At 40.6% G+C, this 15,453-nt stretch overlaps 1 protein-coding gene across 1 annotated transcript in view; it reads left to right on the top strand.

Moving 5' to 3' along the window:
* Nucleotides 1-15,210, top strand: part of dclk2a (doublecortin-like kinase 2a) — a 41,433-nt gene extending 26,223 nt beyond the window's left edge. Inside the window, exons 4-17 of the mRNA XM_083933289.1 lie at nucleotides 450-548; nucleotides 984-1,034; nucleotides 2,797-2,891; nucleotides 4,528-4,615; nucleotides 5,325-5,433; nucleotides 6,188-6,245; nucleotides 6,598-6,717; nucleotides 6,813-6,959; nucleotides 7,043-7,176; nucleotides 7,556-7,633; nucleotides 8,042-8,138; nucleotides 9,610-9,690; nucleotides 9,805-9,918; nucleotides 12,878-15,210. Of these exons, the coding sequence (XP_083789415.1) occupies nucleotides 450-548; nucleotides 984-1,034; nucleotides 2,797-2,891; nucleotides 4,528-4,615; nucleotides 5,325-5,433; nucleotides 6,188-6,245; nucleotides 6,598-6,717; nucleotides 6,813-6,959; nucleotides 7,043-7,176; nucleotides 7,556-7,633; nucleotides 8,042-8,138; nucleotides 9,610-9,690; nucleotides 9,805-9,918; nucleotides 12,878-13,726 (2,120 nt within the window). The 3' untranslated portion in view covers nucleotides 13,727-15,210. The remainder of the gene's footprint in view (nucleotides 1-449; nucleotides 549-983; nucleotides 1,035-2,796; nucleotides 2,892-4,527; nucleotides 4,616-5,324; nucleotides 5,434-6,187; nucleotides 6,246-6,597; nucleotides 6,718-6,812; nucleotides 6,960-7,042; nucleotides 7,177-7,555; nucleotides 7,634-8,041; nucleotides 8,139-9,609; nucleotides 9,691-9,804; nucleotides 9,919-12,877) is intronic.
* The last annotated feature ends 243 nt before the right edge of the window (nucleotides 15,211-15,453 follow it).

Here is a 15,453-nt window from a genome sequence, read left to right as displayed (position 1 = left end):
TTTTTGTAAAATACAAAACAGGTAATAGAAGTATCCAAGTATAGTTTTTATATTAGTACAGACAAGTCGGGTATCAGCAGGATAGAGTATCCAAAAAAGTATAATATAAGTACTGATAACGTAATCAAAATTACAGTGTAAAAATGCTGATACAGCTTAGCCTTAACTGGAACATGGTATCTATTGGTTCTTCTGTGTTTTTTAATCTATTTTGACTAAACACTATTTGCCACTATTTTCTTTGCTGCTGCTCTGTCCCTATAATCAAGTGCGACTAGCATTCATGAAATCCTGTGACATGAATAACATTTCCAGGGCCATATCCCTGGTACAGGTTTTTGTTAGGCATAATTGTGTCACATTAACTCTGACTGAGAAGAAAGAACAGGTTTGTTTATAAGGGAAGGTTAATATATGCGATGGTGGCCCTGACCGTGTTGTCCCTCCAGAATGCAGAGTGCTTAAGACGTCGCACAGCCGCTCTGCTACTCCGAACCGGACAGCTAAGAGCCCTGGACCTTCACGACGCAGCAAGTCCCCTGGTGCAGGTACAACACATGACTGTACACACATTTAGTGCTTTTAAATTAAGATGTAGTCATGCATAGATAACATACTAACTTGTAAGGGGACAATCTGAAGGGTCAAGTGATGCAAATCATTGATAAGGGTCTAGCTGCAGAGCTCCAGGCTTGGGCTCGCCTCCTTCGACGGACTACTTGGGTCCCCAGCTTGAAGAAAAACAACCAGGAGAAGCTAATCACAAATTCTTATTACACTGGGCCCTCTAAGGGGCAGAATGACATGATGCACCAAGTCATATGTCCAGCCGGTGGAAATCTGTCTATATGGGAGAAAAGCCCGACTATCAGCAGAACAAATGAAACATTAATTTGCCAGATTTGTCTGGTTTCCAGGCTACCTTATCATACTGTATCTGCTTGATTATTCTGTATTTTTTGTTTCTGCTTTTGGCACTGCAGCAAGGCAACCTGTCCACTACTCCACCAGTCAGTCTCCAATCAAATCCCCAGGTGAGGCTTGTGATGATGTCACACAGCTTGCCTTATCAAACACCTGCCATATCAATTTACTCCGGTAATTAGTGAGTTATTGAGTAAAACAAGCTTCTCACAGCTTTAGGTGCTCTTCTTCTTTTGTGAATAAAGGCAGACGGTTTAAGAGTTGCCACTAAAACAGTCCAATCTCAATAGCTCATTTGATGAGTGAATTTGCCGAAAAAGACCATGGGATGATTTTACGCTGGAATTTCACTTTAGGTTACATCCCATACTTACCATTACCTTGTTAACATGGTCAGATTAACTTTATTGTCCCACTATTGGAATTTAGCCCCATTTAGCTTAGCAGTCAACAAGTACAACAATTGTAAAAACAAAGCATAACCATACACATCAGACAATACAAGATCTTGTTACAAAGAACTTCCCACCAGTTTCTATTGTGCATTATGTATCTATTATAAAAAGAAAGGCTACAGTATACTTTGTTTGAATCTGGTTTCATATACAGTAATCAACTGCTGAAAATCTGTAACAAAAAAAGTAGCTTATTAGCCTGACAAACTGATAATATGTCCTCAAAGCTTTTGATTTAGGTAACAACATGTGCAACATTCAGGCTAGACTTTATTAATGCAACAGTGGTATGGCTCTAGGAATTGCATAGTCCTTCCATGGATAGTTTCCTGGTGTCAATAAAAGTTTTATGGTCTTGTCTGTCCTTCTTGTTGAAGGTGAACCACAAACTCCTAAAAAATCTCTATGTATTCATTATATATAATGTTTTACCTTTCATTTATTTCCTTCTTTATTTCGCTCCATCCCTTTGGGTGAGACTAGACTTCGGGATGCCATGTATTATACACATCTATTTAATTTGAAAGTCAGCTGCTGCAGAATCCACTGATTCAAAGCCATGAATGATTAGACCCTCTCTTCAGCGCCGTTAATTAAATCCTGTTCTCACTGAACACTTAAATCACATGCCTCTTCATCAGTAGCAGCTGAGGTGCTCAAAAGTTAAACTGTACTTTCGAAACATTAAAAGCTAATGACATGTTTGAGATTTCATAAAATGGTGCTTTAAAAAAACAAGATAAATACTCAGAGTTAAGTGTGATAAAAAAAACTTCTAAGTGATTGTACAATGAAAAAATACCTCTGAAAACAGTAGTGTAAAGACACATGCTGTAGGCAGTGTGAAATTATGTTCTTCAGCTCAGCTGGGTTTATGCAAATAAAGAAACTTTGAGTTAAAATTTGACGCATTAAGTCTCTGTATTTGTGCCAGAAACCAAGAGCGAGGGTGGCAGAAATAGTCTGTTCTTGAGAGAATGAATCACTCAAACAATCAAAGCTCTCATCCCTGCTGCGTGCCTGCACTGTATGTGCTCCTTGTCTTATGCACTAATGTATGTTCAGTTTTGTTGGAAAGGAAAGTGTTTGTTGTTGCTTTTTGTGGAGGTCATTATTGTAGTTATGCAGTTTAACAGATGACAAAAATCTTCAATGTGAAACCTGAAGAACACACAAAGGAAACCAGCAGCTTTAAAAAGAAAAACAATGCAGTTGTAACACCAGTTGCCTGCGGGCATCACAAGCTCCAGGCGGAGCTAGTAGCAGAAAGAATGACACCTTCAAACAGTCACAGCTAGCAGTTTTATCCACACACACTATTCTGTAAAAGCACTTAAAAAAAACAATTGTACCCACAATCATAATGGCTCTTTTCCCTGCTTTTGCATGTCTCCTTCCTGTTTTTTTCTACATATAGTAAACGGTGTGTCAAGCAGCCAGATCTCAACTCCAAAGTCTACAAAGTCCTCCACTCCATCTCCCACCAGCCCCCGAACCATTCCCAGTTTAACGGTAAGATACAATTTTTTTGTAACAGGGTTTTAAGTATTTTACCATGGGGTCTATGAGGTCTGACTCACTTTTGGAGCAAGTCTCAAGTGGCCATTCAAGGAACAGCAGTTTTTTGGCCTGTCCACTTTGGCTTCATCTTTCAACACTATAGGTTGCTGTTTAGCTGTGATAACTCACATGGTAAAGTACATGTCTGCCGCCGCAGAGTAAATCAACTTAGTACTCACATGGTAAAGTACATGTCTGCCGCCGCAGAGTAAATCAACTTGGTACTCACATGGTAAAGTACATGTCTGCCGTCGCAGAGTAAATCAACTTAGTACCATAAATGGTTGCATCTCATTATGAATTACATGCTTGTACAAGACGCATAAATTTAGGCATTACTTTGAGGTGGGGGATAAAGCAGGATTGTATCGACCTACTTACCACAAAATTATGAAATTTGTATGTAAAGTTAACTTATGTACTTCCAGTACAGAATTGTATGACCTGCTGGTCTGTGCACAGCCTATGTTGCCCATATTGCAGCTCTATGATGTACTTTTGCTGGAGTTAGAGATACTAATCTGATTTATTAATGGATTCTTTTGTAAGCTGCATTTCTAACTACTGCAGCCAGCTGGCAGACTCCTCCAGAGTGCCACCATTCCTCTCTAAGCCCAGTCAAAGACCTATCCATCCACATTCGTTTGGCAGGGTTCAAGATATTTATGATTTACTGACCGCTTTAAAATGAACTGGTAAAGAGGCAGAGGAGAGTAACACATTACAAAAAATGAAGTGAGGAAGCACAGGGATGTCAATGACAAAGCTGCCGATCTGGACGTGTTCGGGTAAACTAAAGCCACCCCGAGAAGTTATTTATTAGAGGAAAAAAGCTTCTTATGTATTCAGTTGTAAGAGAGACCCAGCCATTTCTACTTTCATCCAGAGTAATACCCTTTCAGACTAAATAATAGATTATTACTGTAAAGTAATGTGCATTATGGTGCATTTATGGCTGACATTTCATAAATGTAGCCATAAGATGCTAAAATTACCCCTGCTGCGCTCTGCAGAAATGACGCTCTTAAGAAATGAATCATTCATTTCAAGTCGCAAAGTTTTATCTGCAGTGATGAGAAGTGTGTAACGGAGGAGGAGATCTATTCCAGGAGCACTAAAACACCTTAAACGCCAAGCTAAATCTGGCCTTTGTTGACATTATTGACATATTCAATAAAATGTTTACTTTAGGATTAATGTACAGGTTGTACTGTTTAAATGTGTGAGCAGCATGCTTTTAGAATATCTCACAATACTGTATAGCCACAGGTAGTGTTTCTACTTTATGAATAAAAACACATTTGAATATAATTGCTTTTTATTTATATGAATAGACAATAATTAAACAGGAGAATTGTGTAGTTAGTTACATAACATGTCTTGAGTATAATGTTCGTAAATTTGTCTAATTTTCATCTCATCTGCAACAGTCTGAGCCACAAAAATATGACCCAGCAACAATAAGGCATCTATGTTTTATCAATGTACAGTGTTTTTAAAGCCTAAGGTTGCTATGGGGATTTGTCTATGGGTTTAGTTGTAGGCCAGGCGCTCATCTCTATTTTTCTTTCTTTTTTGCATCCTGCAGATCCCTTCGTCACATCTCATCTTGTCTTCAAATGTAAATGGATCGTTGAACAACCACCAAGAGCAAACAAATCGACTGAGTCCAGAGGGTACCTCCTCTCCTCTCCTCTCCTCTCCTCTCCTCTCCTTTCCTCTCCTCTCCTCTCCTCTCCTCTCCTCTCCTCTCCTCTCCTCTCCTCTCCTCTCCTCTCCTCTCCTCTCCTCTCCTCTCCTCTCCTCTCCTCTGCTTTCATCTCCTCTCCTCTCCTCTCCTCTCCTCTCCTTTCCTCTCTTCTCCTCTCCTCTCCTCTGCTTTCATCTCCTCTCCTCTGCTCTACTCTCCTCTCCTCTGCTCTACTCTCCCCTCCTCTGCTTGCATCTCCTCTCCTCTTGATCCTCTAGCTAAGACACTATTGTGTGGACTCATTTCCCCTCTTGCATGTAGAAATTACATTGTGTATCTTTTCCAATAAGGACATGTTTCACAATTTGCTTACGGTACCTAACAATAGTGGCAGGGTAGGCCTTGTGTAGCGGATAAGAGTGGAATATCCCAGTGTTGTGAGCAGATACTTTATCTAAATTATTTGAGGGATGTGCTGTATGCAGGTAGACACAGTGTTGCTGCTCAGTTCAATAGTTGCCACAGGAGGACTAGTAGAGATTGCTGTGTATCTTGGTGCCTGTGTGTGTCATTTTGTTACACAGCGTGTGGTCCCTTAATTCAGTCTGAGAACTGGTTGAGTTTCTGCCAGAGCTCTTGTTTTATTAAACCACAAGGCTTGTTTGGTGCCTGTTTTAACCCCTGTCTCTCCTCAGCAGTTAATGGGAACCGCTACCTGCCTGCTTCCAACATCTTGGAAAAATACAAAGTTGGCAAGGTCATAGGAGATGGCAACTTTGCTGTAGTCAAAGAGTGTGTAGAGAGGTAGGTGATGCACATTCACTTACACTGCAAATGTTTAATGCACAGTTGGCAGTCGTCTGTTGTGATCGCACTGCAGGGTGCTGTGTGGTGCAGGTTAATGAGGCATGCATCACGTGCTGTAACTGCTCCATCAGGATTTTTAAGTCCCGGTGACAGGCATTGTGGAGACAAAAATTTCTCGTGGATTAAACCCAGCGGGGAATTCACTTCATTAGCCTTTTAATCCCTGAGTCAACACAATGCCTAGGCAGTCAGGCGAGATGAGGAGGTCCGTCAAGTGTGTGTGTTCTCATAATCTGATGCACCGTCCTGGAAAGTACATAAAGCTTCCCTGTGGAGTATCTTAAAACAGTTATGTTTACAATAAGTATCTCATACAGAACCAATATGCATTGTATAGAGCATCGAGGCCTATACTATGAATTTTTATGACATTTTCATCAAATATTACGACATACTATACTATGACTTTTTGTGAATTTTCATGACGTACTATAGTTTGACTTTTTAAGAAATTTTCATAACATATTAAATTATGACTTTTAGTTGAACCTGCCTGTATCTGTACTGTATCTGCTCCTTGTATAAACTAGTACAGCTACTGTAAAATACCTGTCCAATACTCTTTGGCGGTGCTCTTGGTCACTGTAACTGAGGTTATCTTGTGAGCACTTGATTTGAATGACAAACATTGTTGCAGGCTCAGTGATTGGTTTTATTGTTAGCCTTAATTGCAATTCTTCTTTCTGTTCAGGTCCACAGGAAAAGAGTTTGCTCTGAAGATCATCGACAAGGCCAAGTGCAGTGGAAAGGTCTCACTCCGTTTTTTTTTTCTTACTATCTCCTCCCATGTCTTCTTTCCTCTTTGTATGTATTGCCTCCAGACCCATTCTTGTACTTGTAACAGAGGTTCATATATTAGCCTTCTACTGTGCACAGCACAGAGTCTGTGTGTGTTTCCCTGATCCTCTTATCCCACACTGTTAATATTAGGCTGGTAATGTTTTATTCATCACCTAACTCAAATTATCATCACACTTTCACATACAGACAATGACATCCACTGAATCACACACCCTTGACACAAATTCAGATTCAATCAGCTTTTTTTTTTTTTATTAGCATGAATGTACTGGAGCAGACAGTAACTTGGTGTATTTTCAGGAGCACCTCATAGAGAATGAGGTTGCAGTGCTGCGGAGGGTGAAACACCCCAACATCATCATGTTAATAGAGGAGGTGGACACTCCCTCTGAACTCTACCTCGTTATGGAGCTTGTCAAGGTACAGAAGAGGCTAATGGGGGGCACAATATCAATGCAAAGTCCCAATTTCTCTGTGTGGTTTGGTCTTTAACCACTTTGTTAATGTCGGCACAGGGAGGGGATTTATTCGATGCCATCACCTCCTCGGCCAAATACACAGAGAGGGACGCCAGTGTCATGGTGTACAATCTCGCTGAAGCTTTGAAGTACCTGCACAGCATGAACATCGTCCACAGAGACATTAAACCAGAGAACTTGCTGGTATATATTCACACTCACAACAGTTACTTTTCTACAAACCCAGCTACTCAGTGGGCTTTAACTCCACATGTATTTCCTTTTAGGTGTTTGAATATCCAGATGGCACTAAGTCATTAAAACTGGGGGACTTTGGCCTGGCCACAGTGGTGGAAGGACCTCTGTATACTGTATGTGGAACTCCTACATATGTGGCTCCAGAAATCATCTCAGAGTCTGGGTAAGCTAGATTTTTTTGGGTGAATACTTTATGGGAAGGTGGAGGGAAGGTGCTTGTTACAGAGAAACATGCATGTTTTTACTTATCTGTGAGTTTAAATGGAAACATCTGTTCTATTGACAATAGCAGAGAAGAAATGTGGGTCTGCAATACCACTGTGTTCTAATCAGCCATATGTTAGATCGACATTGGTATGCTGTGGTAGAATTACTTCCATATTATTATAGCAGATTGAAAACCTGGTCTTTCCAAATGTCAATATGTTATTTCCAGTTATTCACTGTGTTTGTACCACTGGGATGGTGGAAATGGTTTACTCTAAGCTATTTAGCTGCAGTTAATCCTAAACTGATCCTTTCTGTCTCTCATCTTTCAACAGTTATGGTCTGAAGGTGGATATCTGGGCTGTAGGAGTCATCACCTACATCCTTCTTTGTGGCTTCCCTCCATTTAGAAGGTGCATGGGCATGTCATCCAGTAAAGCTCATGTTCATGTCAACAGTATTTCCTCACTGCACCATGTGTCATACCAGAATCAGTATTATCGTTTACAGTTTTAAACAATAAACATAAAGTTGAGTAAAGGTTTCAGACATGGATCATACTAAAAAGAGTTTGGTTTTCATACCTGTCAATTAATCTTCTGCTACATAGACAAACAGGTGCTGTGATCAGTCGTTGTGTTAAGTATATTCACCATGCAGGGATTTGACTTTACTTAATGTGATCCCTGTTTAATATATAGTACTTAATGGTTATTAAAATAAGCACATTATTTAGGGGTAGGTTACAAGTGAGTCTCTATTGCAGAGGTAGGCCATGTGTGCTGAGTAATACATTATGATGTCCGTGTCTTCCTGTATAGTGAGAGTAACCTGCAAGAGGATTTGTTTGACCAGATCCTTCAGGGGAGCCTGGACTTTCCCACTCCTTACTGGGACAACATCACTGACTCAGCCAAGGTTGGGAAAACACACACACACACACAAGCACAAGCACACGCACGCACGCACACACACACACACACACACACACACACACACACACACACACACACACACACACACACACACACACACACACACACACACACACACACACACACACACACACACACACACACACACACACACACACACACACACACACACACACACACACACACACACACACACACACAAAAACCCACACTCTTTTATGTGATAACATTATATTGATCCCATTAATTTTCCTGGAGGATCACATTATTATTATTATTATTATTATTATTATTATTACTATTTTTATTATTATTATTAACCAATACATGTCCTAATCTTACCCCCTAAACAACGCGAAACAAATATTACCTTCAACTGAATACAGTAGCAAGTCTATATCACACCACATCCACGTGGTTCACACTCCTTTAATGACTACTGTCTTCCAAAGGACCCGGAAACCCCTCCAACCCTCGAATGAATGTCATGTATTAAGGTGACAGCAGCCCACGCTCAGCATGCAATACCAAACTGCTAATTAAACCCACAGCTGTAATGATAGCAGAGCATGTTCATCATCTGAGTAGTCTATGGCTTACAATAACCCCAAAGAAATGGGAAACTGACAGTGTTAACATGCTCATCTAAAGGCTGGTTAATATGGTTATTAGCATATATCATGACATAGCAAGTATACTGTATGTAAATCAGACAAAATGATGAAAGGTGACTTTATATAACTGAAGAGTTCCTACTGCTCTGTGGAACTTTTTAGCATCTTTCAGCTCATCGCTTTGGTTTTGTGAAGTGCAACGTTAGTGCTTTTATCAATGATGTCAGCAAGAAAGTTCTAAAAACCTACTGTATGCTACCTACCCCAGCACACACATGCAGCTATTGACTAGATGGTGAACATATTGGAGCATTTAGCAGCTAGTAGCCACTATTTCCCTTGAGAGTTGGTAGGGACCAAAGCCGAGCCAAAAGAAGAGTGAATAGTAAACTTGCATTCGTCAACTGTCTTGAAACACACCTCTGAATACATACTGATGTTGCTACAGTTGTATTGTTAGTTTATTTAGTTTTATTAAGTATGTGCCATTTTCAGCTTGTTGGGAAGTGTTGCTCCCAAGTGTACAGAAATTGGATTATTGCAGCTATAAAATCAAGATTACTGCAAGGTACTGTGTTCCACTGTCGTGTTGCAGTACATCAGGCAAATCTCTTAATATGTGAAAAAAACAATAACTTCTACTTCCTAATTTGGAAATTGTTATTTTCTATAAAGCAATAAATAATCCAAATAATAATTTGTTTACAACAAAATACCCCTAAATCGTATTATTGCCCAATCCTTAAGTCATTGTCTGTATGTTGTCACGGTGGTCTGATCCAGAGTTAAAAGAATGTTTAGCTTTGATGTCAGCCTAAACGGTGGTGTGTTTTTTTGCAGGAGCTAATTGGAAAGATGCTGCAGGTCAATGCTGAGGCTCGATATACAGCACAAGACATCCTCTCCCACCCTTGGGTCACGGTATCTCATAGCCCTGTTTGTATCTTTGTGCATTTGTGATGTTGCCATTAAGATGGTTTCTTGTGTGGAAAACCATCGTACCGCTCCCCCCTCATTGCATGTTTGCGTATGTAGGACGACGTTGTCCTGGAGAACAACATGAAGATGGAGGTCACAGGTAAACTGAAGACGCACTTTAACACTGTGCCCAAGCACAACAACACCACAGCTGGGGTGTCCGTCATCATGGTAAGCACCCAAAAACATTTACAAACCAACATTTGAACAAATCATGATTCAGTAAATATCACTGTTATATTTTTGCGGAGTGACTGCAGTCCTTTTTAAAGAGTAATCTTATGACATTCATGAGATTGTTAACTTTTATTGACCTCTTTAATCTGCAGTATTAAGGTTTTGACATGGGTTTATTAGTAATTGACAAGATGTCTGAAGCAGCTTGAACACGTTGGGCCATTTCCAAACATTTACTGCATGGTGGTGAATGACCTAAATAGAGAAGATTGAGCTCCTTCTTATTCACTTGATATAAATCTTATGCTCACTTAATGACTGGGCCAAAAATATTTGACCTCAATCATGGTCTAAGAGGATATTAAAGACAACTCCTAAACAACTCACGCTGCTGTTAACATGGCAGACAGGATTTTAGTGATGAAATGATGGAAAAAACTCGGACAGGCAGAAGTCACTGTCGTAGTAGTCACATCCTTCCTTCACGTCCCTTTCAAGCCTCACTCGCATCCTTTCCTGTCGTACAGTTTGACTTCCTCCACTCTTCATCTCATCAGCCCACTCTCTTCAGTCTGTCTGTCTGAACTGAAAGCAGGAAGGGGGGGGGGGGGGGGTCTAATTAGAAATTTGATTTGATCTTTGCTGCAAAGACCCTCATTTCTTGTTGTAAATCTCATTTGACAGTTTGAGGTGTAAATGCGGGCCTTGGCCTCGGCCCCTCCTTCTCCTCTCCATCCTCTTCCTCCTCCCTCATCCTCACCCCTCCTTCACGCCCGACCCAGGACCAAAGGGGACGCCTGGAGCTGAGAGCCGGGTACACGCTTCATACCCCCCCCCCCCCACCCTTTCCTTTCCAGCCATCGCCCTTTCCTTCACTCACTTCCCTCCATCTATAACGACTCCCACCCCTTTGCTCTCCCTCCCTTTCCTTCCTGTCTCTTTCTCAGGCCCCTGCCCTTCTTCTCTAACCGCCAGCTGCAATGACTGCTCTCAATAAATACTGATGTGGACCTCAATAACACACTCCCAACATGCGCTCTGTCCTGGATTTACCCCTCTCGTCTGCTTTCATTCGCCTCATCCTGCTCCTTCGCTCACATTTCATTCCATTTGTATCGATCGTGAACTTTTATGGGATGTAAAAAAATCATCTTTGTTTTGAAGGATGTGTTTGTTTAATCACATAGGGGGATATTAAGCATGTTTACAGTGCTAATGCAAGCTAATGCAAGAGCAGTTTCATTTGTCTCCCTCTCTGGCATTATGTATTGTTCGTCAGTGATCTCAATCAAAAAAGCTCCTTAAAATCTACTTTCCGTGGGTCCACAGATCTATAATTGGTTGCTCAGCACTGTTCCATTTTAATGATACTCTGCTGCCACCTTGTGGAAAAAATTGTGAAGTGTGCTGGCACCGTTCTGTAGTTTCAATTTGCAGAGATGGATGCAAACCAATGTGGCTTTATTGCCTTGGATACAAGATTCCCCTGCCCCTTTTAAAGGACAGGACTGATGTTATTCTGTATTTTTCTTGTCAATAAATCCCATGAAAAGACCTACAATGTGTTGGTCCGTCTCTCAATACTTTTAATGACTCCCAGCCAACCCAGCCAGTTATGGAATATGTAAATCTAACAAAAGTGTTGTTTTTAAAAAGGCTCAATTGTTTTCAAAAATTAGGTGTTTAGCAAACCTTATTTAAACAGGAGAAAATGGCATTTTAAGCAATTGATAGGGATTCTTTTCAGCTGTGGATTAAGACATTTTCAGCACTAGAGATCAGCAGAATGGTGCATGTGGGAGTCGAAATAAACTACAGTGCTCGTGTTTACTGAAAGTGACTCATGGATGAGTTTTTAATCTTTTTTTTTCGGAACAACCGAGCTCTATCTGGCCAAAGAGGCAACAGTTCATCTTTGGTCTTAGTGTTTTCATGGGTTTTGTTGCCAATTCAAAAAGAGAGAATAATGCCAATCTTATCTTTTACAAATAATACAGGAAATAAAAATTAAAATCACACCTTACCGCTGCATTCTATTGAGTGGTATGTAAATATAACTAAGCACTAACTGACACACTGCCTGAATTAGTCACTTATAGAAAGTCTTACAGTTGTCTTCCAACTCTGTCTTCTCAAATGTAAAGTTGTCATTTGGACCAAACCAAATTGTGTGTTAATGATCTGAAATACCAGATGAGCACTGAGCTGGAACAACAACTGTCCACTGGCCGTCATGCTTGTTGTGTTGACTTTGTTTTGTGAAGCTGTGAGTAAGACTAGTCTCTGTCCCTTTTTTGCTTCTCCCTCCTCCCTGCATTACGTCCCTCTGAATTAGCTCCAAGGCACTGGTATGTACTAACACTTAACGCCACGCCTTGTCTGTTCTGCTGCTGAGATTCAGCAAAGGGCAAATGAGGAACAGGATATTTACTACTTTTCTGTCCGACGTGAGAACACATCATTTGCTTTGCTCAAGACAAAAAACACCACATATTTATCTGTTGAATGAAAAAGTAAAAGTTTTCTTTCTCATTTGCCCTTTCTGCACATAGAATAGCAGTGATGATCTGATTCGCCTTCTCGTGGGGGCCGGTCTACTGTGTGAAGAAAATACTGTCTTATCTTTAATCATCTTTCAGTTATTTATGTCCATGCCCATTAGCTTGTTTCATCATGCGTGTTGTTCATTCATAGAGATCATAAAGAAAATACAAGACTGTCAGAACTTAATGATTGTAGGCATCAAAAGAAAACATTTGGTTGATTAAATCTCATTTTAGACATTTCTGTCATTCACAGAAAGGATTAATAACTATGCTAAATGCCTAGGTTTTCTGAATTCAATGTAAAATGACCTACAGGATCTCTCTCTCTCTCTGTTATACCTGGTGTTACAGTATTAGAGCTTCAATGGTTCACAAGTATCAAGCTGATGGTCTGTCTGTTTTGCCAGAGCACAGCTCTAGATAAGAAGACCATCCAGCTCACCACCCGCAGTCGTCCACGGCCTCAAACAGTTCCATGTCCACCATCATCGGCTGCCAAGAAAGTCCCACCTGCCCATCCAATCAAAGCAGCCTCACCAACAAAGTCAGGACCAGCCTCTCCAACCAAACAGGCATCACGTGCAAAAGAACCAAAACCCACCACCCTGGCGTCACCCACCAAGACTGCATGTCTCAAGGCATCCAAGACTGGTGATGTGCCTGATGCCTCATCCAACTCTAATAATTCTTGCTCTCATTCTCCAACCGATGGTGTTCATTTCCCTCCCTCTGCTCCTGTAAGTGTGCTTCATTTCTCCCCTTCACCCTCTGCTGAAACTGTCCCCATCCCCTCTTTGCCTGCTTCCTCTCCTCCTGAAATAAGAACATCACCCTCTGCTACTCCTAGCTTTTCTCTCCAAACTCCCTCAACCCCCGGCCCTCCTGCTCTTTTTACCTGCAACACTCCCTGTACACCCATGCCATGCACTACCCCATCATCTCCAACCAAACCAGCTTCTCTTTCACCCTCTTCTCCCACCAAACCAGCCTCTTCCTCCTCTCCTACCAAAAAGGCATCATCTCCATCTTCCTCCCCCACAAAACAAGCTTCCCTCTCCCCAGTCTCCCCCAGCAGACCTGTCGTATTCTTCCCTTTTTCTTCCCCAACCAAACAAGAACCTCCCTCCCCATCTCCCATCCATCCAACTCTGTTTCCCTCTCCTCCCTCTACACCTCCCAGATCCACAACTCCGCCCTCTCCTGCTGAACCTCCCTCTACCAGCCCTGAAGCTGAGGAGCTAATGGAGATGATTTAACTGGCATTTATGTAGCCAATTCCATCCTTCACTCCTTCGCAGAACATGTATGTGTTGCTAAAAATGGGATAAGGAGGCTAAAACTCCACCCTGAGCATTTTCCAGTAGCTGTAAACTGAGCCAGTAACTGCTGTCCATATTTCTCTCACTCGTATCCCACTCATTTACAGGACACAAGGCATTTCTAAGAGTTTGTTGTATATATGTTTGTATTTATTAACGGAGGATGTGGAGAAAGAATGAGCTGAATACATCACTGTTCTGAGTGGTTCGTCTCTAGAAGTTGTGCATTACTGTATCATGCTAATGTGAATTATTTCTATTTATTATCCCATTTTGACTGCTGGTGGCTCTTTTGTAAATAGTTATTCAACACACTCACACGCACACGCACACACAATTATGAAAAAATATTGCGTTACAGTAGCAGAGACAGTAGGATACATAAAAGTATTTCAGCATATCAAACGTCTGAACTTGCTAGCCTAGCTACCTGTAGTGTAATAACCACTATCAGTATTTAGCCACACTGGTGACAGCAAGTTTACTGTTGAACTTAGGATTCCTAATTAGTGCTACTATAAACAGTACAGTGGGTACAGCACAGTACAGTAACCGTGCTTTATCTGTTTAACAGCTTCAACAATTTAAAATGTTCATCCAAATAAAAAAACAAACATGTTCCCAGTCCCCTCTAGTGCAGGGGTTCCCAACCTTGTAGGCTTGAGATCCCTTAAATAATATTTTGTGCACTTGTTATAAACTACATATTTATCTGCATTGTGGTCATTTCAACCAAAGATTTTGTTCTATTGAAATATTTCGAGGACCTAATGATGTACATTTAGAACCTATTAAATCAAAGGCAAACATTAAAAAAACAAGTCTTTAGAGGTAGAGGTTTCCTATCTTCTTGTTATTTAGCCATGCAGAAGGTTATGGGTTATTTTGCCAAGGTTATGAGATATGATGGAGAGTTCGGTTGTTACCGCAATACAATGGAGGAATGGAGAAAGATTTTATTCTTTAATAATTATTTTAAAACTGATCAGCTGTGTCTTTCTTAATTTTACCTACACAATTTTATGAAAACTGTCCACAGTGAGATCTGCAAATTATCCAGTGCTACCAAGACACTGTTTCTTGAAATTTAAATTAAATCAACAATTAAATCATAACAAAAGTTATCTCAGGACACTTTACAGAGTAGGCATAGACCCAACAATTCCCCCGTAGAGTACGGTGGCAACGAAAACCTTCCTTATATCAGGCAGGAACGTCGGACAGACCCAGCTCTGTGGAGGACGGCCATCTGTCTTAGTATAGTAGTAGTTGTAATAGTAGGAACACGCACATCTAAGGTGATAGAATATGAACATGATAATAATTATGACAAACATGATCAATGATGAGGAGGGGCAGTAGCAGCTACGATACAGCAAGACATACCACTGATGGTGTTTTTATGGCTACAAATTTTATAATTTATAAGACTAGTGACAGTATAAATGACTAATAGTTATAGAAGAAACTAAATTATATCTATTTTTTTAAGGGATTTGGGTAGGAACAATTATTTGAACCATATCTGAAAACCTGAGCAAATAAAACAAAACTGTTTGCATGTCCAGATACTGCTAAAAGTAAGGCAAATAGTTTCTTTTCTTAATTTTAATGACCCTTTAATAAACTTATGAGCGCATGTATTTTGTGCACCCACTGTTACT

This window comes from Echiichthys vipera (genome assembly GCF_963691815.1).
Source record: "Echiichthys vipera genome assembly, chromosome: 2".
Classification (NCBI taxonomy): Eukaryota; Metazoa; Chordata; class Actinopteri; order Perciformes; family Trachinidae; genus Echiichthys; species Echiichthys vipera.
This window is presented reverse-complemented; position numbering and strand designations above follow the sequence as displayed.